General features: G+C 42.6%; 1 protein-coding gene across 3 annotated transcripts in view; it reads left to right on the forward strand.

The window, feature by feature from the left end:
- Window positions 1-27,355, forward strand: part of LOC138968733 (protein furry-like) — a 98,426-nt gene that overhangs the window by 24,268 nt on the left and 46,803 nt on the right. For all 3 annotated transcript variants that reach the window (XM_070341365.1, XM_070341366.1, XM_070341367.1), the window contains exons 23-40: window positions 424-585; window positions 943-1,092; window positions 1,536-1,708; window positions 2,021-2,129; window positions 2,879-3,038; window positions 8,284-8,438; window positions 12,659-12,927; window positions 13,498-13,751; window positions 14,136-14,270; window positions 15,477-15,551; window positions 17,552-17,751; window positions 18,855-18,937; window positions 19,487-19,664; window positions 21,063-21,163; window positions 21,791-21,970; window positions 22,438-22,603; window positions 23,164-23,374; window positions 24,206-24,542. In XM_070341365.1, the coding sequence (XP_070197466.1) occupies window positions 424-585; window positions 943-1,092; window positions 1,536-1,708; window positions 2,021-2,129; window positions 2,879-3,038; window positions 8,284-8,438; window positions 12,659-12,927; window positions 13,498-13,751; window positions 14,136-14,270; window positions 15,477-15,551; window positions 17,552-17,751; window positions 18,855-18,937; window positions 19,487-19,664; window positions 21,063-21,163; window positions 21,791-21,970; window positions 22,438-22,603; window positions 23,164-23,374; window positions 24,206-24,542 (3,098 nt within the window). The remainder of the gene's footprint in view (window positions 1-423; window positions 586-942; window positions 1,093-1,535; window positions 1,709-2,020; window positions 2,130-2,878; window positions 3,039-8,283; window positions 8,439-12,658; window positions 12,928-13,497; window positions 13,752-14,135; window positions 14,271-15,476; window positions 15,552-17,551; window positions 17,752-18,854; window positions 18,938-19,486; window positions 19,665-21,062; window positions 21,164-21,790; window positions 21,971-22,437; window positions 22,604-23,163; window positions 23,375-24,205; window positions 24,543-27,355) is intronic.

Below are 27,355 nucleotides of genomic sequence, written 5' to 3' on the forward strand. Positions count from 1 at the left end.
GTCAATTTCACTGCCTTTGCCATGAGCGGTGGACTGACGATGCTACGAGTATACGGTCTTGCTGAAAAATTGCATTGCGTTCAGTTTCATTCTGTGAGTTCGACAGCTTGACTAAATGTTGTATTTTCGCCTTACGCGACTTGTTGATTCTTGATGTGGAACATGAGCTGTCTATTTGTTTTGAATTTCATTTTCAAATAGGCTTTAGCTGAATATTCCTTAATGGTGACATTGGTTTGCAGGTAGTGCACGTTACTGCAAATCTGTTTTTAGGTGCATGTAATGAATTGTACCCTTCGATGTAGAAGAATGCTCTTTATTCAAGAATGCTCTTTATTCTTTATTTAGCTGACAGTTTTGAATATTTTGCTTTTAGTTTCAAAAACACGTTCATCACGTTCAAACATTATCTTTTTTCCAAAGGGCGTCCCCGGACAACGTTCAGACCGACAAGTCAGAGGCACGATCCAGCGTCACTGCCAGCAATCTGTTCCGTCTGTTGGTGCCACAGATGAAGTGTGAAAACTCGGACATGAGAGACACTGTGGTCAACGGCATGGGCTGTTGTAATCCTGCTGTCTTCAAGTAGGTCCAACTTTTTATGTTTATGATGGTATTTTTTTTTTAAATGTGAACAGATGAACAGAAGGAGGAGAGTGTGGTGTGAGTGTGTGCGTGTGTGTGTGTGTGAGTGTGTTTGTGTGTGTGTGTTTCAGTAGTCAGATTACTCACAGCTGGCATTTGAGCATTAAAGGAAGAAGACTTTGCACGTGTCTAAAAAGATGCTGATGTGATGAAAGCTGATGTTTCTGTAAAGTTAGAAGAAAATGAAAATGAAAACATTGAAATTAACAAAGAATCTTTCATCATTTAACAAAAAAACAACAACAACAAAACTGATAATCACAAGCATACAATCATAACCTTGCTTCCATGTCACAGGGAGCTGGCAGAGGAGTTGCTTCCCTTCCTGAAAGAAGCCATCGACAGAAAGCAGGACAACTTGCGTCGCCGACGGAAACGAGACTTGCTGCGCGTCCAGCTGGCTCACATCTTTCAGCTGTTGGCAGAGAACAAGGTCTTTGGCCAGAGGTCGGTAAACAAAGGGGTTTTTTGCCATTAATTAGTTTCAGCTTTAATTAGTTAAAGCAAGCCTTTATCTGTTGGACTACATCTGTAGATAGAATGTGAAACTTGCTTTCATTGGCAATGTCTTTTAACCGAGCTACCGATCGATTCAAAATCTCGATCCAAATCCTCATTTTTTGGTGGGTTGAACTTAAATGGCTTGGTCTAATTGGTGTTTTTTTGGCAGTGCAAAATTGTTCATAAATGTTTTCAGGTCAGCTTTTCAGGAAAAAACCCTGTATTTAGTTTTTGCAAAATATAGAGTAAAATACACCTACCTACACAGTGCTGTCTGAAGGGCATTCAGACTGGATTGAAGAGAGCATTCTCTTGTCATGAATGATTGCAACAGTATGCTTCATTTTTTTCTTCCACTGACTGAACTGTTTGACTACCTGTGATTACAGTGAGGCGGGAGCTATCGACCTTGAAACAGGACAGTTGACCTCCATGTTCGTGGATTACATTGATGGCGCACGGCAGTATTTGGAGGGAGAGAACGACCGTGACCTTCCCATTCTGCAGGAGATACGCCTACACTTCAGCTGCTTTCTGCAACATCTCATCAACAACACTCCCAGTTAGTTTTAGTGTGTGTGGGTGTGTGTGTGGGTTGGTGGGTGTGTGTATGGGTGGGTGGATGGGCGGGTGTTTGGTGTGTGTGTAGGTGGGTGTTTGTGTGTGTGTGGGTGGATGGGGGGTGTTTGTGTGTTCAGGGTGTGTGTGTGTTGTTATTATTGCTATTTTTGTTGTTATAAGTACAGTCATGTTTGCTTGTAGTGGAATATTAAAGGACACCACAGTCTGTCTGTTGGAATATGTTTTTTGTATTATTTTACTGTTGTTGTTGCTATTGTTGTTGTTGTTACTATATAGAGTGGTTTGCTTGCAGTGGAATATCGCAAGACACTGCTGTCTCGAGAGCTGCGCTACAGTCTTTTCCATCTGTTTGCCAACTGGAGCGGTCACTTCAGTCTCACCTTTGGCACTCTGGATAGAAGGTATGGACATTGGAAAATCATTAAGTATACAAGTTATTGTCTTAATTTTGTGAGTAACATGTTTTGGAATTACCCCAGTAAATACTATGCCCGTCTGTCCTGTGTGTTTCGGATGTGCAGTAAGTCTAATATTGAACCTAAAATATAATTACAAGACATTTTTCAGGCACTTACAAGATATACAAGGGAATCAATGTTTTGTTGCTGAAGGACATGTAATCTAAGAACATAAAGGTGCCCTGTCTCCATATTAAGTAAAACAAGTTAAGTAAAACAAGCGAGTTGTCTCCAAAAGAGCACCCAATTTGCCCGTTTAAGGACCCATTTGCAGAACCCGAAAAACTGTGGACTTCTTCCTACAGACCGGATTGAAGATTTAGCATGGCTGGGATTGCAGAAGAAGAAGAAAACGCCTGCTATACACAACGCTGCCTATGATACTTATCTGTTTCGGATTTTACTGGCTTCTTACGAGGTTTCACCGATTATACCTTTGGAAAACTTGCAGTTACAGTGGTACCTGTGATGAAAGGACACCCTTGGGACCAGCCAAAAGTGTCCCTACATTGCAGGTGGCCTGTCATGACAGGTATAGTTTGGTAGAGATGATAGACAAAGGGACCCCAGAATGTGTCCTTTTAAGGGAGGTGTCCTCTCATCAGAGGGGCCCCACATCGCAGGTACCACTGTACTTTGCTTCCCATGCCACAGGAGGCAAAGGGTTGATGCTCTGTTTTTTGTGTCAACAGACTGAGCAAGGAGGAGACATGGAGCGAACAAGAGCTGTCAGCAGTCAGGGCCATGTCGGCCGTTCTGTGCTGCGGGCCGGTGTTCGACATGAACGGCTTCAACGACGACGGCTACATCTACCACTGGCTCGACACTCTCCTCAGCTCTAGCGATGAAAAGGTGAGCGGTGCCCTCCTTCTCCTTTTGCTTATCCATGTGTGACATAAAATCAGGAGTGGTGTGCAGGAGAAAGTGCCGAAATTAGGTTGGAACTAAGCGATGGGTTGGTTTGGGCGAAATCCCTAACAAATCTCAGTTTGTACCAGTCTGACCTAGCTCTTGGGTCCCATCCAGTTGAGCATTTTCTTGTGTACACCACCCCTGATCTCTGTAGTCTTAGTCATGAAAATTGGCCTCCAGCCAGGGAGGGTTTTGTGATCATGCTCAGAGGAGGATGGGTTAATTTGACTTTTTTTTCTAGTGGTGGAAAAAGGTTGAGGGGAAAACAACCTTATAATGAAAGGCAGGCATGCCATTCTTCAAAATTGCATTGCAGAGACAGGAACTGTGTTGTCGGTTGTTTTGTTTTTTAGTCACTTTTACACTCCTTATCTCTTTTTCTTATTTTATTTAAAAAAAAATTTAAACAAAAGCCTATTAGTATTGAATATTTAATTTCTCATACATTAATAACCCCCTTCCCTTGATTCTATAGGGATTACTTGTGCAATGGAGTTATTCTTAATATATTCTCCAGCAGTTATAAACAAAATATTGACATTTAATGTTGGGATTTATGATGTTATGTGTGGGCACTCAGATGAAACCAAAGGTAAGTAGCATGGGACAACGCAACCCCCGGTGTGTTTATTCCCAGTGTTGAATCACAGTTGTTGTTTTTCTTGGCTAGCCATCATTTGGTGTGCTTTAATCTTCATTTAGTTGTGTTTTCATTACAAATAAACCAGAAATCATGACTAGGAACGTCTTTGTTGTTTCTCCCTGCGCAAAACTTTCATAGGAACAAGGACTTGTGACTGCTCAGCATCAATAACTATTGCTTCTCTTTGTTTTGTCCTTCAGGAAAACATATTTTGTTTTGCAAATGTCAATGATTCCATCTGTGCAGCAGAGACTGAAAGAGTGACACCTATACGGCTGCAATGATTTTTTTCTCTCAGTAAAAAGCAGAAAACAAAGATCATCCAGGGGCTCACATCCATGAGAGGTGGCATAGGACAAATGTCCTGGACAATGCAAAAGTGATAGGACATTTGTCCTGAACAAAAATAAATCAATTGGACATTTGTTTTAGTTATGTTGCTTTTTATATTTAGTCAAGTTTTGACTAAATATTTTAACATCGAGGGGGAATCGAAACGAGGGTCGTGGTGTATGTGCGTGTGTGCGTGCGTGTGTGTGTGTGTCTGTGTGTGTGTGTGTGTAGAGCGATTCAGACTAAACTACTGGACCGATCTTTATGAAATTTGACATGAGAGTTCCTGGGTATGAAATCCCCGAACGTTTTTTTCATTTTTTTGATAAATGTCTTTGATGACGTCATATCCGGCTTTTCGTGAAAGTTGAGGCGGCACTGTCACGCCCTCATTTTTCAACCAAATTGGTTAAAATTTTGGTCAAGTAATCTTCGACGAAGCCCGGACTTCGGTATTGCATTTCAGCTTGGTGGCTTAAAAATTAATTAATGACTTTGGTCATTAAAAATCTGAAAATTGTAAAAAAAAATAAAAATTTATAAAACAATCCAAATTTACGTTCATCTTATTCTCCATCATTTTCCGATTCCAAAAACATATAAATATGTTATATTTGGATTAAAAACAAGCTCTGAAAATTAAATATATAAAAATTATTATCAAAATTAAATTGTCCAAATCAAATTAAAAATGCTTTCATCTTATTCCTTGTCGGTTCCTGATTCCAAAAACATATAGATATGATATGTTTGGATTAAAAACACGCTCAGAAAGTTAAAACAAAGAGAGGTACAGAAAAGCGTGCTATCCTTCTTAGCGCAACTACTACCCCGCTCTTCTTGTCAATTTCACTGCCTTTGCCATGAGCGGTGGACTGACGATGCTACGAGTATACGGTCTTGCTGAAAAATGGCATTGCGTTCAGTTTCATTCTGTGAGTTCGACAGCTACTTGACTAAATATTGTATTTTCGCCTTACGCGACTTGTTTTTTATGTTGCTTCGCAAAACATCGATAAAATAGCAAATCAAACTACTGTAAATTGGAAAGTAGTGACAATGTCCGGATCAAATGAAAGCATAATTGGACAATGACCACTTAGTGACAAAAACAATTAGACATAATTATGTCCTCTTGCATGAAAAATGTATAGGACATTTAAAAAAAATATTCGTGTATGTCCGATGTCCGACGTGGGTGTGAGCCCCTGATCATCTCATTGGTGTGCATGTTGTAAGGGTGTACTCTCTATTGTTTGGCTCACATCCTTGTATCAGTTTCACAGATCTCTAGGGATTTTGGTCATATTTTGCTCTATCGTTTTTACTTTTGTACACTTATGTACACAGGCACACATTTTTTTACTCTGTTATCAGGCATGTATTTGCTTCAAAATTTTTGTTTTTCTTCCATTCTGAACCCAGTATGAAAGACTTGAGTATGTCAAGTTTTGAAAAATGACCATCAATAGCTTATGGTTTACTTGGATATTTGGAGCAGGAGAGGTTGAGTATGAACAGCAACCAATTATAATTATTACTGATATTGTGCAAAGGTCTTACTTGTGACCACCAGTGACCCTTCTCGACACCTAAAATAAGTTTGCAGTTTAAAAAATGACAGACTTCTTAAAATATATATGCTCTAATCATCTTCCCCTTTGGTTTAAACAGAATTTTATTCAAAATACATGACATGAAACAATTGAAAATATCCAACTAGGACACGCACTCAAGCAAATTTTACGTGACCTTTAGGGATAGTAGTCGTCATAATTCAATATTTCCAGTTTTTGCCATGGAATGCTTTATGTTTCCATTGTGAATTGTGATGATACTCCTTTTAGTGTGATGGTTCAGTGATGCACACTGGATCGATGCACTACAAACACACCTATGAGTATGATGAGGCTGAATGCGCGTTATCTTTAGTGGGAAGGAATCGCAGAATATTGCCATCTGCTCTGCTTAATTTCAAAATTGCTGCAATTTTTATAAAGACTGCTTTTGATTTTTCCTTGGCAGTTTACTTAGAATGAATCCTCGTGTGCAAATTCTAATGAGAAAGGTAAAAAGTATGCTGTCAGTATCATGATTTGGGAGCAATACAACTTTTGCTCAGCTTTCATGGTCAATACAAGAGATCATGTCGTGTTTGTAGAGGCATGGCCCAGTCACATTTGAATGGGAAACTATGTCAACAGCAACACAGATCTTATTTTTTCTTATAAGAGTAGAATTCGCATGATAATTAAAACATTTGAATGTCTGAATGAGACAACTGGAAACGCAGACCTGTCACTCCAGTGTGCATCGCAGTATCAATATTGTTTTCATTGTTGTTGCCACTGATATTCAGTTGTGGTGCATCTTGTTTACTGCAGTCTGCTATCATGGGATAGAATTCATAAGAAGGCAAAGTAAACATTACATTTGACAAAAAAGAAGAAAGAACATTTAATGTCTGTACTATATTGTACTTCGATCTTTCCCATTTGGCTTGATTTCTCAACAATTCATTTAAATTTGTGTACACTTTTTAAGTTTTTCCCCCTTTTCTGTTTTGTTGATTATAATTTGTCATTCTTTCTTTGACTGATTCAGTTATAATTTGCAGAATTATTCTCTATTATTTTCTGTGATGGTTCCAAACTAGTCATGAGGACAGTTCAAGGATTCTATGACCTAGTTATTTGTAATGAAAACAGTCATAATACATTTGCACTCGGAGAATTACAAAGATACCAAGTACCAGGGTCAGTGGTACGTCTGTTTGAAGATCTTTTAAGGCAATGAGCGGCACTAGAATGACCAAAATGAAACATGGAAAATACATGGAGTAACTTAGTTTTCTGGGTAGTTATTGAAGTGACTTATATAAAGAAATGAAAAAATTGCAAAAACTAAAGGACATAGATTGCCGTCGCTATGGAAACTGACATACACAGCGCCATATTGGATTTCTAGGAAACGGTTTTACAGCAACATCATACATTACAAATGCTTAATTAATATTTGGCACAAAGATACACAAGACTTTTATCTACAATCATATAGAACGATATTTTGAGAAAAAACTACAGTTGAATTTAAATTAATTTTTGAAATAAAGATTAATGAATATGCAGTTAGAAATTCATTAATCCTTATTACAAAAATTAATTTAAATTCAACTGTAGTCTTTAGTCAAGATATCGTTCCATATGATTGCAGATACAAGTCATGTGTATCCTTGTGCCAAATATTATGCATGTCTGATGTCTGATGTTGCTGTAAAATCGTTTCCTAGAAATCCAATATGGCGGCTGTTTCCATTGCAACGGCAGTCTGTGTCCATTAGTAGTTAAAAAAATTTCCATTTATTTGTGTAAGTCTCTTCAATAACTACCCAGAAAACTAGGTTATTCCATGTATTCTCCAAGTTTAATTGTACTGCCGCGCATTGCCTTTACACCCGAGAAATGTTGATGTTAAAAGAGGGAGTTTTAAGATGGAGGTACATTTAGTGACACTAAAATGGGGGGGGGGGGGGGGGGGGGGGGGGGGGGGAGAAGAGGTCTGAGTTACAAGGAGGTGGTATAGTAGAAGGAGCCTTGTGATAGAGGGTCTTTAAACCGGCACGGTGGCCAAGTGGTAAGGCGTCTGCCCCGTGATTGGGAGGTCGTGGGTTCGAACCCCAGCCGGGTCATACCTAAGACTTTAAAATTGGCAATCTAGTGGCTGCTCCGCCTGGCGTCTGGCATTATGGGGTTAGTGCTAGGACTGGTTGGTCCGGTGTCAGAATAATGTGACTGGGTGAGACATGAAGCCTGTGCTGCGACTTCTGTCTTGTGTGTGGCGCACGTTATATGTCAAAGCAGCACCGCCCTGATATCACCCTTCGTGGTGGACTGGGCGTTAAGCAAACAAACAAAAAGAGGGTCTTTAAACAGAGGTTCCACTGTACAGTTAACCCCCATTTTAAGACCCCCTCCCAATTTAATACTACCTCCCTTTTAAGACCCTGTTTTCTCAGATTTTCTGTTCACAACCTCTGTAAATTGATCTATTTAAGACCTAATTTTCTCAGAATTTTGGAGGTCTTAATAGGGGGGTTCCACTGTACTACTAATTGCTGATTCTTACGAAACTACACACCTGACCCAAACGGCAAATTTAAGGCAATTCAGAGTTTGGATTTGACTGGATTGAACTTGTTTGTCCTTGCAGATCTACCAGTTAGCGAAGGAGACAGTGTACCTGCTACTGGACTTCAACCCTGATGTCCAGGGCTTGCTGGACTGGGTCATTGACCGCTGCTACACTGGCCACAAAGAGGTGGCCGATGGCTGCTTCAATGCTCTGGCCGCCGTCTTCAGAACGAAGTGAGCCTGATTGATTGATTCATTGATTGATTGATTGATTGATTCATTGCTCTTTGCCGAGAGATTTGTTGATTGATTAAATGATCGGTGGATATTTGCTGATTAAATTACATATTTTTACCCAACTCACATAGATAGCAATAACTTTGTTTGGTTGCTAAGACATTGAAGCACTCTTACATGGTAACATGGGGAGATAACTCTAAAATAAAAACCACATGCCATATAAGGCACGGTCCGTTGTGGTTATCTCCCCTACCGGTGTACCGCGCATGCGCAGGATGTATACCGGTGACACTCATTCCTTTTCCTTCAATGCACGGCGCTAGACGTGTTTTGAGGTACTCTGGCTTTTCAGACATGGGATTCTTCCGTAAATTTACGGAATTCCGTAAATTTTTAGGCTCCAGGGATCATTCTTGAGATTCGTGCAAATCCGCTGAGAAAATTTTGGGGTATATGTAGGTATAGACCCAAGTTTTTCGGCCGGTCCGCTGATCGCGACGCTCCATTCCATACTATTCTTGAACGGTTGGTTCCTAAAACGGTCAGACTGTTGCTGGTCGATCCGTATGGGAACGCGCTCTTTGTCTCCTACAGTCACCGTTTCAACGTAGCTATCGGGGATTCATTCAGTATAAGCATACCGTATGAGAATGATTCGGCGCCATTTTTACATCGCTTCGAGCCACCTGCCAAAATGATGAGGAAGCTAAAGCGAGACGAAACCGTTCTAGCCCGGGAAATTGACCAGCAGAAGTACAAGAAAAATCTCTGGAGATTCGACTGGCTCGATGAAGTTGTATCATTGAGCTGGAAATCCGAGAAAGGCCAGAAGACACAAGACGTGAAACTGAAAGTTGGCGATGCTTTTGCTAAAATCATCTTGCCGGGAAAAGCTCAGTGCACTTTGTGCAACGATGTTAATGTTATCAACTAGGGCTCCAATGGAAAGACTGCCCTCAAAAGCCACTTGAAAAGCAACAAGCACCTGACTATCCTGAAAACCCATTCGGGTAATCAGTCACTGGGGTCGTTTGGCACCGACAAAGTAAGAACATTGAAACCACACCGTCATACGCCACCCCCCCCCCCACCCCCCGCCTCTCTCTCTCTCTCTCTCTCTCTCTCTCTCTCTCTCTCTCTCTCTCTCTCTCTCTCTCTCTCTCTCTCTCTCTCTCTCTCTCTCTCTCTCTCTCTCTCTCTCTCTCTCTCTCTCTCTCTCTCTCTCTCTCTCTCTCTCTCTCTCTCTCTCTCTCTCTCTCTCTCTCTCTCTCTCTCTCTCTCTCTCTCTCTCTCTCTCTCTCTCTCTCTCTCTCTCTCTCTCTCTCTCTCTCTCTCTCTCTCTCTCTCTCTCTCTCTCTCTCTCTCTCTCTCTCTCTCTCTCTCTCTCTCTCTCTCTCTCTCTCTCTCTCTCTCTCTCTCTCTCTCTCTCTCTCTCTCTCTCTCTCTCTCTCTCTCTCTCTCTCTCTCTCTCTCTCTCTCTCTCTCTCTCTCTCTCTCTCTCTCTCTCTCTCTCTCTCTCTCTCTCTCTCTCTCTCTCTCTCTCTCTCTCTCTCTCTCTCTCTCTCTCTCTCTCTCTCTCTCTCTCTCTCTCTCTCTCTCTCTCTCTCTCTCTCTCTCTCTCTCTCTCTCTCTCTCTCTCTCTCTCTCTCTCTCTCTCTCTCTCTCTCTCTCTCTCTCTCTCTCTCTCTCTCTCTCTCTCTCTCTCTCTCTCTCTCTCTCTCTCTCTCTCTCTCTCTCTCTCTCTCTCTCTCTCTCTCTCTCTCTCTCTCTCTCTCTCTCTCTCTCTCTCTCTCTCTCTCTCTCTCTCTCTCTCTCTCTCTCTCTCTCTCTCTCTCTCTCTCTCTCTCTCTCTCTCTCTCTCTCTCTCTCTCTCTCTCTCTCTCTCTCTCTCTCTCTCTCTCTCTCTGGTATTGCCTTCCGCCGATAACACTTCGGTGTTGGCGGTTGGCACTCATCAGCCTCGGCTTCCGGTATCGCTTCGGCGGTTTCCGGGTGGTCAGAGGCTGATGCTTACCGATCCGCTGCTGGATCCGCTTCCGCGGTTGGGTTTCCGATAGCAGGATGGTATCGCCTTCCGCCAATAACACTGTCGGTGTTGGCGGTCGGCACTCATCAGCCTTTGGCTTCCGGTTCGCTTCGGCGGTTTCCGGCGCCGTTGTACAGGCTACAACCATTTCCGCTTCCAGTTGTTCAGCTGGCATGAGGCAGGTCGATGGAGGATCCGTTCAAGGATGTCCAACTTCCGGGGGGTTTTCCCAATCATTTCCGGCTTCGGCCGATGTTGCCTCTGCGGGGTTGATTTCCGGATCTCACACTTTCGATGATCGTTGGGATACTCCGGAACAGGGTGATGAGGATGTGGAAGACGATGCCTCTGAGGCAGATGGGAATGCCCCTTTTTTGACTTCCGGTTAGTTGGCCTTAGCCGCAGAGGTCACTACACACGATTTCCCGGAGGGAGTTGTGGTAGCGTCGTCATCTGCTGTTCCTCCACCTTCAGCTTTGCTGATTTGAGCCTTCTCAGGAAAATCTTCGAACTTTAAGTTCTTAGAGCATCCCTCGGTGGCATTTGAACTTGCGAAAGCATTGCCTTGGCCTGCGTCACCCGCGCAAGTAGCGCATCACTCGCTGAGCGCTATCCGTAGGCCTCGGTTAACACCAAGCCTAAGAACTTAACTTATTCTTTTGTTCTAACTACGGAACCGCTTCCGGTTACACCGGATTTGACGAACATCCTTTAGGATGGTTATAGCAAGGAGAAACTGTCTCTTTGCAAGGACAAGGATCTCCGAGCTGTGGAAGAATGCGGCTGCACTTCTTTAGAATTATCGTCTTTGAGACTTTGATTTGTTATCTCTCTCGTGCAATTACGTCCTCACTGGATCCCTTTGTGTTCCTTCAGGACGCAGAGCCAAAGGATGTAGCTTTGCTGTTTGCCGCTTGAGAGAAGGTCTCAGCTGAAAGAATGGTTCTTTCGGCGAGACTTTAATCGCTTCCTTTCTCGAAGGTTCTCTTCTGGAACATGATCTGCTGGACGCACTGCATTAGCATCCCTAGCAGGCCAAAGACTTGCAGTCTGTTAAGCTTTCGGAGCTGGCATTTTCAAGAAACAAACCAAATGCAGCGGACCTCCCACTCCTTAGTTCTCAGCGTCAGCTAACACTGGCCAGAATTCGAAGTCTGGTTAGTCTTCTTGGGATAAGGATCGGCCTCGAACTTTCCCCAAGAACTAGCCCTCATTCGGAAAGCGGGGGTCAGGCCGTAAGCCTAACCCTTAATGACGCTGGTCAGAGCTTCCTATGGAGCACGCACAGAGCACATTGACCAGAACTCCTCCTGCTTTTCGTTTCCGGCCAGAGTAGAAGCCAGGGATTCTATTACAGGCCGGGGTCTCCCTTCTGCTTCAGAGGAGAGCTGTGGCTGTGGAATTCTGTTTGTCATTCGTGATTAGGCATGCCTACAAGTGATGGCAAGAAAGGGGGGGGGGGGGGGGGGGTGTGGCAGTCAGTCCTCCCTCTTCAGGCAGCACGGACTCTAGAAGTCAGAGTGTGGGCCTCTTGTTTAGCTGTACTCAAGTATGGAAGACTTGCAGAAGTTATGTATGCAGCTTATTGGACGTCCAAGGACGTATTCATGAATTTCTATCTGCGGGATATATCAAGTACCCGCCATTATAGTACACATGGTCTGCCGGCTATAGTTGCTGCCGGACAAGTACTTACAAGATATTGACTGTGAATATTTCCCCACCACCTTAATTAGCAATCTGCTATCTATGTGAGTTGGGTAAGAATATGTAATTTAATATAAAGTCCGCCCCGTGATCGGGAGGTCGTGGGTTCGAACCCCGGCCGGGTCATACCTAAGACTTTAAAATTGGCAATCTAGTGGCTGCTCCGCCTGGCGTCTGGCATTATGGGGTTAGTGCTTAGGACTGGTTGGTCCGGTGTCAGAATAATGTGACTGGGTGAGACATGAAGCCTGTGCTGCGACTTCTGTCTTGTGTGTGGCGCACGTTATATGTCAAAGCAGCACCGCCCTGATATGGCCCTTCATGGTCGGCTGGGCGTTAAGCAAACAAACAAACAAAAAGCTGATTTTTCACCATTTATGCAACATAATTTTGAAAGATTAGGGAAACGGATACATGGCTTGAAAGTAAGTGAACACTTTTACGCAGCATATGCTCACACAGTTTGTCCCCTTTGCCTCAGGGAGTACCCATGTGACCACGTGGCCATGCTGAACCTAGCCCTGCTGAACGTGGGAAGTCCCCGCATGTCAACGCACGAGACAGCACTCCAGCTGCTACATCTCCTCGATGAGCGCTTCCTGCAGGAGGAAAATGTGTTCGACACCCCCCGTCCCCAGCCACAGCCACTGAACGACGTCCTGTTGGCCACGTCCTACTTCAGCTCTCAGATGAGTCTGTCAGAACAGCTGGCCACGCTGCACCCTGATCTCACCATGCCCATGTTTTCAGGTAGGCTTGTTGGGGGTTGTGTGGTTACTGATTACATTTTAACCCCACTTTTCTTCAACTGTTTCATTTGTGGTCTGATACTCCCACATGCACTCGTGTTGTGCATGAGCGGGGTTTTATGTGTATGACCGTTTTTACCCCGCCATATAGGCAGCCATATGCCGGTTTCAGGGGAAACTCCACTTTTAAAACTTTACACAAAAATCAGAGAAACGTGGGTCTTAAAAGCACTGGTATTGCACAGACTTTTCTATTAATTTTTATTTTTATTTTGTATACTTGATTCTGAATCCTGAGTTCAAGTGCTGGAGAAAATGTGGGCTTCCCACCCATGCAAAAGAGAGGAAGTTCTAAAATGACGGTAAATGTACAGACTTTATGAATTAGAAATCTGAGAGAGCAGGTGGGAAGTTATGAATCAAAGGGGTTTAACTGTAGACTGGAAAGCTGGCTGGTGTCTGTTGTGGTTGTGTGAGAGAGCAGGCTTAGCTTACTAATTCAACATGCTACATCTGTTTGTACTGATTTGGTGAAATGGTTAGGTATAATTTCATCTTGTCTCCTGCACAGAAATCACGCACAGATTCCAAACAGCATGTCCCTCAGTGAGACAAGTTCTGCTGAAGTATCTTTTACCATGGCTACACAACATGGAACTGATTGACCCGTCGCTCCCAGCAACCAACCCTTTGACGACTTTTTTGACACGGTTGTCAGACAGCCAGCAGCCTGACGCCATGCAGCCGCCGCTGAAGGGGGAAGGGTGGGGGTCCACACAGGCTACGGAGATGGTGCTCAACAACCTCTTCTACATCACGGTCAAGGTGAGAGATTGAAGAATTCAGGAAAGATAGCTAAAAGGCAGGTAGGAGGGGATGGGGGCTTCAGTTAACATCTGCAAATACCAGAGTGCTCAACTCTTAAAACTTTAACTATCATTTTTTTTTCACATATGAACTAATATTAGGATTGCATGCCTAGTTTGGAAGGCTTCTCCGAGTTGTCTGAATTTTTATCGAAGCTGAACATCATCCTAATACTATGTAATTTCCATTTGTAAAGTGACTAGTGTAGTTAACGAATATACTTTGAGAGGAGGGGAAACACCTAGCAAAGTAACGGATACTGAGGCTTAGTCTGTCCATGTGTACATATCTGTGTAGTGGGTTTTGTGTCTTTCCATGGATATGTGTGTGTGTGTATTGCAGTTTGGTGACGAGCACCCAGCAGAGATAGAAGATCTGTGGTCAGCGCTGGTCAGATGGTGGCCGGCCAACCTCAAAGTGGTCATCCGCTACTTGATTCTTCTGGTCAACATGGCCGCCACTGATCTCCTGCCATATGTGAGTGAACAAGAGCCAATGCAGCAGAATACAGTGGAACCCCCCTTTTAAGACCTCCAACAATATGAGAAAATTGGGTCTGAAAAAGGAGGGAGTTTTAAATGGGGGTAATTTGACAGAGGTTTAATAATGGGGCAGTCACACGCTGCAATTTTTCAAAGATTTTCCCTGTCACACGGGCGAATGAGTTTTAGAAAATAGCTAAGACAAAGCTACGACTCTGTCTTATGAGATTCCCTCGTAGCTTTGAGCGGTAGAACTTGTTCTATCCCCGTGAGACTGTCGTAGGGCAATCGTAGCGCAAAGCCAATCAGAACGCGTCGTTGCGGCCTTCACGCCATGACTTGAAAAAATGGCGGACAGCGTCTCTTCGTCGATTCAAAACTTTTTGCAACAGTTTCTTACTCAGATATAAAGGAGACGTTTTACGCGTGTACAGCATTCGGGAACCATTAACTTTCTTTCTCACAAAGGCATAATGCAGAAAGGTAGAGCCATGTTCGAACATTAGCATCTGCTCTCGCACAACGCGTTTGCCGTGTTCACTGTGACACGTCACTTCCGCCTCGCTCGAGTGGAGTTATCATTCGTCAATCGTTCGCCAATCGTTCATCGTGTGACGGGTCAGTGGCTTACGATTTGATCTGCGATCGGCTCAAGATCGAATCGCGGGAATAAATCTCACGATTGAATCGCCCGTGTGACGCCAACTTAACAGAAAGTCTAAAAAAACAAGGTCTTAAAAAGGAGGGAGTTTTAAATTAGGGGAGGGGGGGGGGGGGGTCTTAAAAGGGGGTGTTGCACTGTTCAACATGACAGTACAGCAAGACATTGCGTGTCTTCTGCTGATTACTTCACTTATTAGAACATCTTGCCATAGCTAGTATTCAGGATCACCATTTCGAGTTCAACAGTATTGCTTTCAAATTTATACAGTGTATGTAGTCGAGATGAACAGATCAGCAGTCACTGCATACAACAGGTATTAAGCTTACTAGTAGAAAAATCCTTTACTTCTCCCTTTTGGCTCAGTTGTTAAAAATAAAGTACGATTGTAATCTTTTAGTTGAAAAATCAAAGAATAAGACATGAATGGTAGGTTATTGGAACGTTTGATTTATGACAACACATTTTGGAATTTTAGAATGTTAGCAGTCTATCTGGTTTTATTTTAAAAGATTGAAATGTGTTTTCCTATGATTTCAGGCCAAGAGGGTTGTGACCTACCTGGGACGGGCCAAACCAGAGAAACTGGTAGATGAGCTCATGAACGAACTGCAGGTGAGCAGGATAGTGTTGTGGCTATGCATGAAGCCGGAATTTCACAGACACACACAGACACACACAAACACACAGACACACACAAACACACAGACACACACACACACAGACACAGACACAGACACACACAGACACATGCACACACACACACATACACACACACACACACACACACACACACGCACACACACACACACACACACACACACACAAACAAATGATAAAATCCAATTAATACAGTGAAATAAAACAACTTTCCCAGAGCCCAACAAATATCCAAAATTATACAATTCCAGAAAACAAACTCCAAAACACTCAGTTACAGCCTATAGGCCCATTGCAGAAACTCAAGTTAACAACAGCATTTCTACTCGGCGCGCGCGGTATGAGAATCACGGGTCGTAACTCTCTGGAATTGGTCATCCGCCGCCATGTTGGATGCCTTGCACGATCTCTGACAGTGCTTGAGCGTTGGGTGGCGACTCGACAAAAGTGAAAATGACACGTTGTGTGGCCAAAAACTGCAGTCAGCAGGCACACTTTAGGATCCCTAAAGTTGTTTACCATCAGGGTGACAACTGGAAGGAAGTTACTGAGCGGAGAAGACGATTATAACTGGTTATTTTTTGCTGTGTGCAGTGCGCTAATCAACAATTGTCCATCGGTTGTGCCTTTAGAGTGAACACTGTGATAGGATGCTTTGAAAATTATACTTTGCAGTAGTTACCTGAGCTGCATTGTACCTCATTTGCCTGTCTTGAGAGCTTTATCTTGTGAATTTTGGTGCACTGTCTGCATGGTAATTTGAGATAAAGAATAAATAAATGAATATAATAATGTATTCTTGCTTTACTTTTTATATTTAGTCAAGTTTTGACTAAATATTTTAACATCGAGGGGGAATCGAAACGAGGGTCGTGGTGTATGTGCATGTGTGTGTGCGTGCGTGCGTGTGTGTGTGTGTGTGTGTAGAGCGATTCAGACTAAACTACTGGACCGATCTTTATGAAATTTGACATGAGAGTTCCTGGGTATGAAATCCCCGAACGTTTTTTTCATTTTTTTGATAAATGTCTTTGATGACGTCATATCCGGCTTTTCGTGAAAGTTGAGGCGGCACTGTCACGCCCTCATTTTTCAACCAAATTGGTTGAAATTTTGGTCAAGTACTCTTCGACGAAGCCCGGGGTTCGGTATTGCATTTCAGCTTGGTGGCTTAAAAATTAATTAATGACTTTGGTCATTAAAAATCTGAAAATTGTAAAAAAAAATAAAAATTTATAAAACGATCCAAATTTGCTTTTATCTTATTCTCCATCATTTGCTGATTCCAAAAACATATAAATATGTTATATTCGGATTAAAAACAAGCTCTGAAAATTAAATATATAAAAATTATTATCAAAATTAAATTGTCCAAATCAATTTAAAAACACTTTCATCTTATTCCTTGTCGGTTCCTGATTCCAAAAACATATAGATATGATATGTTTGGATTAAAAACACGCTCAGAAAGTTAAAACAAAGAGAGGTACAGAAAAGCGTGCTATCCTTCTTAGCGCAACTACTACCCCGCTCTTCTTGTCAATTTCACTGCCTTTGCCATGAGCGGTGGACTGACGATGCTACGAGTATACGGTCTTGCTGAAAAATGGCAGCTACTTGACTAAATATTGTATTTTCGCCTTACGCAACTTGATATGTTGTGCTGTTGTGTTAAAAAGGCAGATCCCCTTTGGACTCATGCATGCACAGTTTTCTTCATTTTGTCTGCATACACAGTGAAATACGCAAAAAGAACAAGAGTGCAATGAAGAAAACTAACAAAGACGGCATCCAATATGGCGGCGCGAAGAGAGTATGAGCGGAGTTGTGCCCCTTAGGGCTAAAGCTAGCCGATCCATTTGATAACGTCACGCCGAGTAAGAAGAATGAATTGGACCTATACACAAAACAATTTCAAAAACACTCACATTTATATGTATCTTCACTGTTTTTAGACTGTGGAGACACTGAACATGAACATCGAGCGCACTCAGACTCCACCCTTCTACCGCCTGATGACGCTGCGCAAGTCACCAGCGGCCAACAACACTACGGACGACGAGAAACTCGTCGGGCACGAGACGGACGTGCAGCTGCAGAAAGGCGTGCTGCACACCAAGAGGCACAGTGCTAACGAAGATGTACAGAATGAAACGTAAGAAAGTGTGATGGACATTCATGGAAAACTTACACAATGGAGGAGAGAGAGAGAGAGGGAGAGAGAGAGAGAGAGGGAGAGAGAGAGAGAGAGAGAGAGAGAGAGAGAGAGAGAGAGAGAGAGAGAGAGAGAGAGAGAGAGAGAGAGAGAGAGAGAGAGAGAGAGAGAGAGAGAGAGGTATTGCACATCGGTTCAACCGAAGATAAGGTATCGATAAATTCGAGAGAGAGAGACACACACACAGGGAAAAAAAAAAGTATTTGGCAAGAGTGAGGAGAGAGAAAGAGAGAGAGAGCTCTAACTCTAATGAAGATGTGCAGAATGAAACGTGAGACAGTGTTGACATTGTGATGGAATTCGGATGGAAACCTTACATAATGGAGCAGAGAGAGAGAGAGAGAGTTTAATTTAATTGAATTGAACTTTATTTTCTGAGGGTGACAGAATGAGCAATGCAAACATGCTTTTTTTACATCCGGCCTCGCCCATTGAGGGGTAACTCAATAAGAAGAAGGAATAGAAGTTAAGTTAACTACAGTACACAGAGAGAGAGAGAGAGAGACAGACAGGCAAGCAGGCAGGCAAGCAGAGGGAGACAGACAAACATACAGACAGACAGACAGAGTTGGATTGACAGGACATGTATAAAGATGCATGTACATGTATGTGGTATAGTGTGTTTTTGACTCTCCCCTTGAAAGGGTAACAATCATACACAAAGGACTGTTTTGAAACATGTAGATGTTATTCAATAATGTATATAAAATTGTGTATCTAAGTCATGAATGGGGTAGTGTGTCCCTAGCCCTTTGCCTTAGTCATTTTTAGGTCCTTGAATTCTTAAGAATATTTAAGTTTGCCAATTGACAACAAAATATTGTTTCCAAAGATACTGATGCCTGCTTGTATGTTAGTTACATGTCTGTGGACTGAGAGTGCCAAAACTGAAAAAATCTTCTTCTTCTTTGTGTATGGGCTGAAACACACATGATCTTTTACGTGTATCCCCGTTTTTACCCCGCCATTCAGGCACCCATACATTACTTTTTGGGGAGACTGAAGAAGTCAAACAGTAAATGTCGTTTGTGCTTTTTTTTCAGCACGTCAAGGACTAACTCTACAGCGTCTCTGAAGAGCATTACCAGCACCAGCACCGCTTCTACAGCCGAGCAGATCATACTGGGTATGTGACCTAGTGTACACACAACATCCTGGAACAATTTTTTTTTCATTTTCCTTTCTTTATTGTCCCATCGCTGGGAAATGTGGGTAGCTTCCTTACAGTGGAAAGCTAGCAGCAACAGTCGCGCTACCCAGGTGTATGCGTTTTTAGGTGTAATCAGCCACCTGCTTTTATGGCAGAATGACAGATGTCTTGTATGTGCCACAGTGGTGACATGGGGGTGGAACATGGATACCGTCTCGGAGTCTGCACACAAAGTTGACCTGTGTCCGTCCCGGCCTAGATTCGAATGTTGACCTAGGCCGAGGTGCACGAGAAGGTTACCAACCGGATGGGAGCCAGCAGCTGTGTTGGAGTGGTTGAAATTGAGATTTGTTGTGATTTAAAGGAATCAGACCCAACTGTTTGTTCTCACCTGTTTGAGTGGCTTCCACTTTCACTTCATGCACCTTAGCCTTGAGGACCGCAAGTCCAGTGCCCTATCAAATGAGCTACCAGGCCTCGCATTGTGAAGGTTTTACCATTTTGTTTGTTGACGTTTGTGTGCAGACGACGAGGCCATAACTCACGTACAGCTGAGGAATGAGAGACCAGTAACAGCCCCTGAAATGCGACGAAGCGAGTCCCCCGCCCCCTACCCGCTGCCCATGCCAGCCTATGGGGGATACTTTGCTCCACTGAACAATCTCCTGCCTGAAGACCTGCCCACCACGCAGGGCTTTCACAGGTATGTTCCACTTTGTTATTGTAGAAGGACAGTGGCCCATGATCCTTGGTTTTCAGTCAGATCTTACATTTTGCTACTTTCTGTTAGCATGAGTAGTATACTGTTGTGACTGCATTGTTTAAACCAGGATTTATTTGTTCTGTGCCTTTTTACATTTAGTCAAGTTTTGACTAAATGTTTTAACGTAGAGGGGGGAATCGAGACGAGGGTCGTGGTGTATGTGTGTCTGTGTGTGTGTGTGTGTGTGTGTGTAGAGCGATTCAGAGAAAACTACTGGACCGATCTTCATGAAACTTGACATGAGAGATCCTGAGTATGGTATCTCCTGACGTTTTTTTCATTTTTTTGATAAATAGCTTTGATGACGTCATATCCGGCTTTTCATGAAAGTTGAGGCGGCACTGTCACGCTCTCATTTTTCAACCAAATTGGTTGAAATTTTGGTCAAGTAATCTTCGACGAAGCCCGGACTTTGGTATTGTATTTCAGCTTGGAGGCTTAAAAATAAATTGATGAGTTTGCTCATTAAAGATGTCATTAAAATCGATTTTTTGCAAACAGACTTAAAATTGATTGCATCGTATTCTTCATCATATTCTGAATCTAAAAATATATACATATGTCATGTTTACTCTTAAAATGTGATCACAATTAACGAAAATAGATTCATTAGTCTTACGATAAAAATTTAAGACATCGATCCAAAAATGATTTCATCGTATTCTTTATCATTTCCTGATTCCAAAAACATATAGATATGATAGGTTGTATTCAAAACAAGCTCCGAAAGTTAACAAAAATACAGAAAAGCGCGCTTTCCTGCTTAGCACAATACGCTACCGCGCTATTCTGGCATGTTAATTTCACTGCGTTTTGCACGTGGAAGGTGAGCGATTTCCTTCTCGCGGGGATTGACGAAGCTGTACTTGTCTTTGTGAAAAACTACAGTGCGTTCAGTTTCATTCCTCGAGTTCGACAGCTTGACTAAATGTAGTAATTTTGCCTTACGCAACTTGTTTTATGATTGTTTTTAGGTACATTTGCATGAATTAATTTACATTGTCAATACATAAGCTCAACACCTCTGTTCAACATTTGTAAAAAATAACAAAATGATTGAAAACAAATTTCTGTTTGAATCCACAGTTAAAAAATAATAAAGTTGTATTGTATTGTAATTGTATATATTTTGTGTTATAAGTGGTACCAGAACATTAACACTATATCACCGCTCAGTATACCGCTGGTTGGCTAGCTTGTTCCATCACTTCCACGTTTGGGAGGCAGCAACAATGTAACATTTTGTAACATCTGCACAGATAATTATTCTGATATTTAAAAAGATACAAAATCCAAAATTGTTTCTGTGTGATCATGTGCATGGTGTGTTTATGACAGGAGCAACATGGCGGTGATGTTTCTGTCAGACTTGGTGTTGGACGGACTTCTCATTGACTGGTCGCCTCACTTGCCCCTTATGCTCCATATCATCTTCCTGGGTCAGTACAATTTAGCCTAGCTGCTTTACTTGCACTTTACTCTCAGTTAGTAGGACTGTACAGTTTTACTGGAGCCTTAATTTCTCTTTATTGACAGCTGTTTTATGTGTTTACCTGAATTGACAACTTACAGTGTGCCCTTGATGTATGAATGAATACACCAGACGCACACACACATACATTGTTTGTTGTTTTTCTTTTTCTTCTGGTTTATTTTTTTAACGGTTTGTTGTTCGTTAAAGCAATTTACCCAGGTCGTCTGTCAGCTGACGTCCTACAAGCAGCAAAAGTGTTAACATCCATGTACTGGTTTTGATCTGGATTTTACATAGAATAGTATTTGGTTGCAATGTCAAGAGTTATTTTCATCAAAGGAATAACAAAAGTTGTACGAAAACAAATTAGCAGATCTATAACGTTTCTCATACTGATGAGCGAGGGACAAGCTCTACGGCCCTTTGACGGATAGCAGTTTAAGTCAGGAAGACCCGAGTGCCTGAGTGAGCGAACTAAGAAGAAGAAGAAAACTCATATTGACTGTCTGTGCTAAATCTCACATTGAATGTATTTTGATGTTTTATTTAAACTATTTGAGACTTATGCCTCACTTTTTTTCTCTCCTCAAAGGCCTGGACCACAGCCGGGCGCTGGTGTACGAACACTGCAAGAAACTGCTGCAGAGCATACTGCTGTTGGCCTCCTACCATGACCACCCCACTGCTGCTCGTCTCTTGCTCAGCCATCAGTCCAACACGGCCGACACTCTCAAGGTCATCTCAGAGGACAGGGACGCTCCACACACACTCGGTGAGTAGTCTGTGAATGAAATTAAATTGAAAAGCACAGTTGACATGTTCAGCAGCTGTGATAAGGAAGCTTATTGCGGGTGAAAACATGAAATAGTATATCATGATTCCATTGTGATGGCACAGATTGCACTTGGCAGTGGGTGAGATTGGTTGGTTAGTAATTGTTTTTTTTAACTTCCCTACAACTAATTTGGCTGTCTGGGACTGATGCAAGTGTGTTTCCTTTCTCAGGTTACACAGTGGTCTCAGTCTCTAAAACTAGTCTCGCTCAGGTCCATCACAGTTACAATGTACAAGGTTCTAAAAGCTCATGCCTTTTCACACTTGTTACTTCACAAATCTTGTTTACAATCTTAATGTTCTTTAAAATGTTAAAAATCTTGTCCAGACAGAGAGTGAGAGACAGACTGACTGTAGATACTCTTTCGCATCTGATACAGCAATTCTTGACCTTTGGTGTTGCAGAGTGCCCACCGTGTGACCCCCACACTGCGTACATAGCCAAGTCAACGTTCAGCATTGACAGTAGCGCCACCATCACAGCCGACACAGCCAACGAGCTGTCAGACGTCGACAGCTTCGGCTCGGTGGAGGAGGTCATCAAGGCTCTGCTCAACTTCAAGGACTCAAGGTGAGGGTCGTACTGATGATGGGGTGACAGTTATTCATTTTATGATGAATTTGATTGATAATGATAATAACAATAACAATAATAGCTTATATAGTGCGAACCACAGAGATGTGTGCTTTACATATTAACTATGAATAAAAACACACTAGATCAATATTGAATGCATGTAAATCCTAACATGATAATAGAATAATAACTTACACATGTTAACGTAACAATATCATGTAGGTACACTCAAAATTTGAAAAGCTCTTCTAAAATGCTGTTGATAATTTTGTAATTTTCAATTTGTGGAGGTTAGAATGATTTGTATGATCTGGTTGCATTTATAAAGATTTTGGATGATGAGTTATGGTTCAGGAATATTGGTAACTTGCAGGAACATAAGGTGGATTTAGATCAAAGAACACCGAAAAGGCATGCAGTTTGTGCAGAATCAATTTCAGCAACTTGATGGTATGCTTGAAATGACGAGAAATTAAGCCTGAAAGTGACACCAACTTAAAGCTTCTCAGAATATTTTTGAGACTAATTGGAAGGCTTCACGTTTTATTTTGTAGAAAGGGTCGCCCTCTATGGAGCTCGGAAGACATCACGCCCAAAGTGTTGATGACCCAGAGCTCCACCCTGCTGCAGCATTTCCTGAAGTGTGTTGTTCGCTGCTTCAAAGAGTTGTCCCCCATGGCCCTGGTGGAACAGCGCTGGTCCCAGGTGGCTCTGCAGCTGGCTCTGTCGTGTTCGTCACGCCACTACGCTGGCAGGTCTTTCCAGGTGAGAACCCGATAACACCGAGTTGAAGGATACAGTAGATCCCTCCTTTTAAGACACCCAATACCGGCACGGTTGGCCTGGTGGTAAGGCGTCCGCCCCGTGATCGGGAGGTCGTGGGTTCGAACCCCGGCCGGGTCATACCTAAGACTTTAAAATTGGCAATCTAGCCAGTGGCTGCTCCGCCTGGCATCTGGCATTATGGGGTTAGTGCTAGGACTGGTTGGTCCGGTGTCAGAATAATGTGACTGGGTGAGACATGAAGCCTGTGCTGCGACTTCTGTCTTGTGTGTGGCGCACGTTATATGTTAAAACAGCACCGCCCTGATATGGCCCTTCGTGGTCGGCTGGGCGTTAAGCAAACAAAAAAAGACACCCAATTTAAGACTTTCTCTTTTTTGTTTGAGACCTTGCTTTTTTTTTTTTAGATGTTGTGTTAATAACCTGTGTAAATGTACCCCCATTTTAAGACTCCCTCCTTTTTTTACACCTGATTTTCTCAAAGTTTTGAAGGTCTTAAAAGAGGGGTTCTACTGTACCAAGAAAGTGTTTCACATCTCAAATAAATCCCCTTGCATGTTTTGAATGCCTGTGAAATAAGTTTTCCTATTCATAGATAGGAGAAGCTGATGAAATACGCAGAAATATTCACTCTTTTGTGTGGATAGCTAAACAAGCTCCCCCGAAATTGACGTATGGCTACCCAAATAGCGGGGTAAAAATGGTCATGTGAAAAAAAAAACACTCGTGCAAAAAACATGTGTACGTAGGAGTTTCAGCCCATGAATCCATTTGAAGAAAAAGAACTTAACAAACAAAACATGATCTTTTCAGATACTGCGAGCCCTGCAGGTGCGGCCCACCACCCAGATGCTGTCGGACATTCTGTCACGCCTGGTGGAAACGGTCGCCGAGCAGGGCGAGGACATGCAGGGCTACGTCACTGAGATCATGCTGACCTTGGAGGCCTTCGTGGACAACCTTGACCTTGAGTTCCGCCCCATTGACTTCATGCGCGAGCTGTTCATGTCCACGCCCAACCTGGCCAAGGACCAGATCGAGCTGAATCGTCGTAGCGCCATCATCGCTCCAAAACAGCAGGTCTCTCATCACGCTCGCAGCACCAGCTACTCCGCTTCTGTCTTCATGCAGCGAGCTCACCACATCTCAGGTGGGGGACTTTGTGTGTGTTTGTGAGAAAACAGCTGATGTATGTCCTGTGTACGTTTGTGAGAAAACAGCTGCTGCATGTTCTGTGTATGATAGCAAAGACGTACCATCAACACCAGTTAACTTTGGGTTGTTCGAAGCCACTTTATGTGTATTTATCATATTTATTTATGATAGCACTAGCTACTCTGCGTCTGCCTTCATGCAACGAGCTCACCACATCTCAAATGGGAGGTTTTATGCGTTTGTGAGAAATTGCTGATGTATGCTCTGTGTGTGATAGCAAAGAAGTACCATCAACACCAGTTAACGTTTGGTTGTTCGAAGCCATTTTTCACATTGTATTCTGTGTATTTATTACCCTCTTTGACTGCATTTTATGTTCCTACTATGGTCAAACACATCATTTTTAATTTCCATATCAGGTAAAAGGTGGTATAAAGCTTTGGAAAAAACTGGGAAACCATGCTGTAACTTTCTGAGCATGCGCTTTGGAGAGCTAAACCGTTGCGCAATTATCTGAGCATGGGCAGGAATCTCCAATTACCAACGTGTGGAAACAAAAATGAACCCCAAACAAAAGGAGATTTTTCACCGATCCAAAAACTCTAGTTCCACCACGGGAAATGTTGCATGCTGCAGAAACACACCACTAATGTGCATGATCTGGAATATGTAGATGGACAAATTCTGAACACGTTTATGCCCTGCTGCATGGACTTTCATGCTTTATTTACATTTAGTCTGGCTCCAGGATGCTGCAGTCTTTGATTGCTCAGTGGTGCATTGCAGGAATGGATCTCTAGATTTTCACCTTCACGGTGAGAACTGCAACCAGAAATCCACTCAACAATGAACTCCGGGTTATCTCTGATATTTACTTGTGCATGAAGAGGTGTTTGCTGTTCAGGAATTTCAGCTGGCAGTCTGAATTCTTTTTTGCAGAAGAGGATGAAGATGAAAATGAGGAGGAAAAGGAGGAGGAGGAGGAGGATGCATGCACGGTTATAGATGAAGAATCAGAAGATGAAGAAGAAGGTGACCCTAGTGATTAAGTGTCATTGTCGACATTGGACCAGACTTGTTCTTGAATTAATAAACTCACTTTTTGCAGTGCTAACTTTTAGCCACATTTTCCTCTTCGTTGATGGAAGATTCTGCTTCTTTTGTTGTCCTTTGTAACAATGGTATTTTTACGAATTTATTTCTCTTGAACCAAAGGACAGATCGAGTACGGTTGAGATTGTACACTTGGTTATTTTGCATGTTTGGTACTGAATTCATCAGATTTCTCATCTATTGGACATGGATTTTTTGAATTCCAGGATTTTTCAGTGTGGTAGTACAAAATTGTAGTGGTAATTTAGCTGTTACAACATAGATCCACTAATACTGGTTTTCTACGATTGTTGAAGAAATGTGTTGTTAACTCCAGTTTTGTATTGTTGGTGTTATTGATCCCAATTCCACCCCACTCCCCACCCACAACCTTGGCACTGCCCCCTTAATTAGCCCCTTAACTCAATCTTTATCTGTTTGTCTATCTCTGTGTTTCTGTTTCAGTGTGTCTGTCGATCTGCATGTATATTGGTGTGCATGCGTCTATAGAATGACACTGTGTGCTGTTGTTTGTGTGTGTGAAAAGGTGCAGTACATGCTTAAAGGCACAGTCCTTCCCGTGTAAACAGTTCAACTCACAATCTCAAATCTGCCCAGGCTTTTAACTATCCAAGCGGGCGGGGATGTAGCTCAGTCGGTAGCGCGCTGGATTTGTATCCAGTTGGCCGCTGTCAGCGTGAGTTCGTCCCCACGTTCGGCGAGAGATTTATTTTCTCAGAGTCAACTTTGTGTGCAGACTCTCCTCGGTGTCCGAAAACCCCCGTGTGTACACGCAAGCACAAGACCAAGTGCACACGAAAAAGATCCTGTAATCCATGTCAGAGTTCGGTGGGTTATGGAAACACGAAAATACCCAGCATGCTTCCTCCGAAAGCGGCGTATGGCTGCCTAAATGGCGGGGTAAAAACGGTCATACATGTAAAAGCCGTGGGAGTTTCAGCCCATGAACGAACAAACAAAACAAACTATCCAAACACTTGGTCACATACCAACAGTGAACAGCCTGGGTGCTGTCTGTGCACAGTAGAATATTTTGGATAATTAATTAAAAAAAATTCATTTATCAAAAATGTTCAACTCACCACAGCAGGCAGTCAGGGTATTGATTTTTGGTATGCGTCCAAGTGGAGGGATGGTCTTATACCATGTAAAAGCCTGGCCAGTTCTAAGACAGTGAGCAAAAATGGTTACACAAGAACTGAAGAAGGAGTGTGCCTTATAAGATCCTCAAAAAAGGAACCGTTAACTATTTACTTCTATGTGAAGTTTCACGAACTAACCATTCTGCTAACATATGCCTTATTCTTTGTATCTTGGTACATATTTTTTGGTGTTGTGGGGATTTTTTATTTATTTTATTTTATCCTTTTTGACTCACATGCGAAGCAAAAGTGAGTCTATGTACTCACCCGAGTCGTCCGTCCGTCCGTCCGTCCGTCCGGACGTCCGTCCGGAAAACTTTAACGTTGGATATTTCTTGGACACTATTCAGTCTATCAGTACCAAATTTGGCAAGATGGTGTATGATGACAAGGCCCTAAAAAACATACATAGCATCTTGACCTTGCTTCAAGGTCAAGGTCGCAGGGGCCATAAATGTTGCCTAAAAAACAGCTATTTTTCACATTTTCTCTGAAGTTTTTGAGATTCAATACCTCACCACAATAAGCCCCATCTTTTGATACCAGTTTGGTT

The sequence above is a fragment of the Littorina saxatilis genome, linkage group LG6, assembly GCF_037325665.1.
Source record: "Littorina saxatilis isolate snail1 linkage group LG6, US_GU_Lsax_2.0, whole genome shotgun sequence".
Lineage (NCBI taxonomy): Eukaryota > Metazoa > Mollusca > Gastropoda > Littorinimorpha > Littorinidae > Littorina > Littorina saxatilis.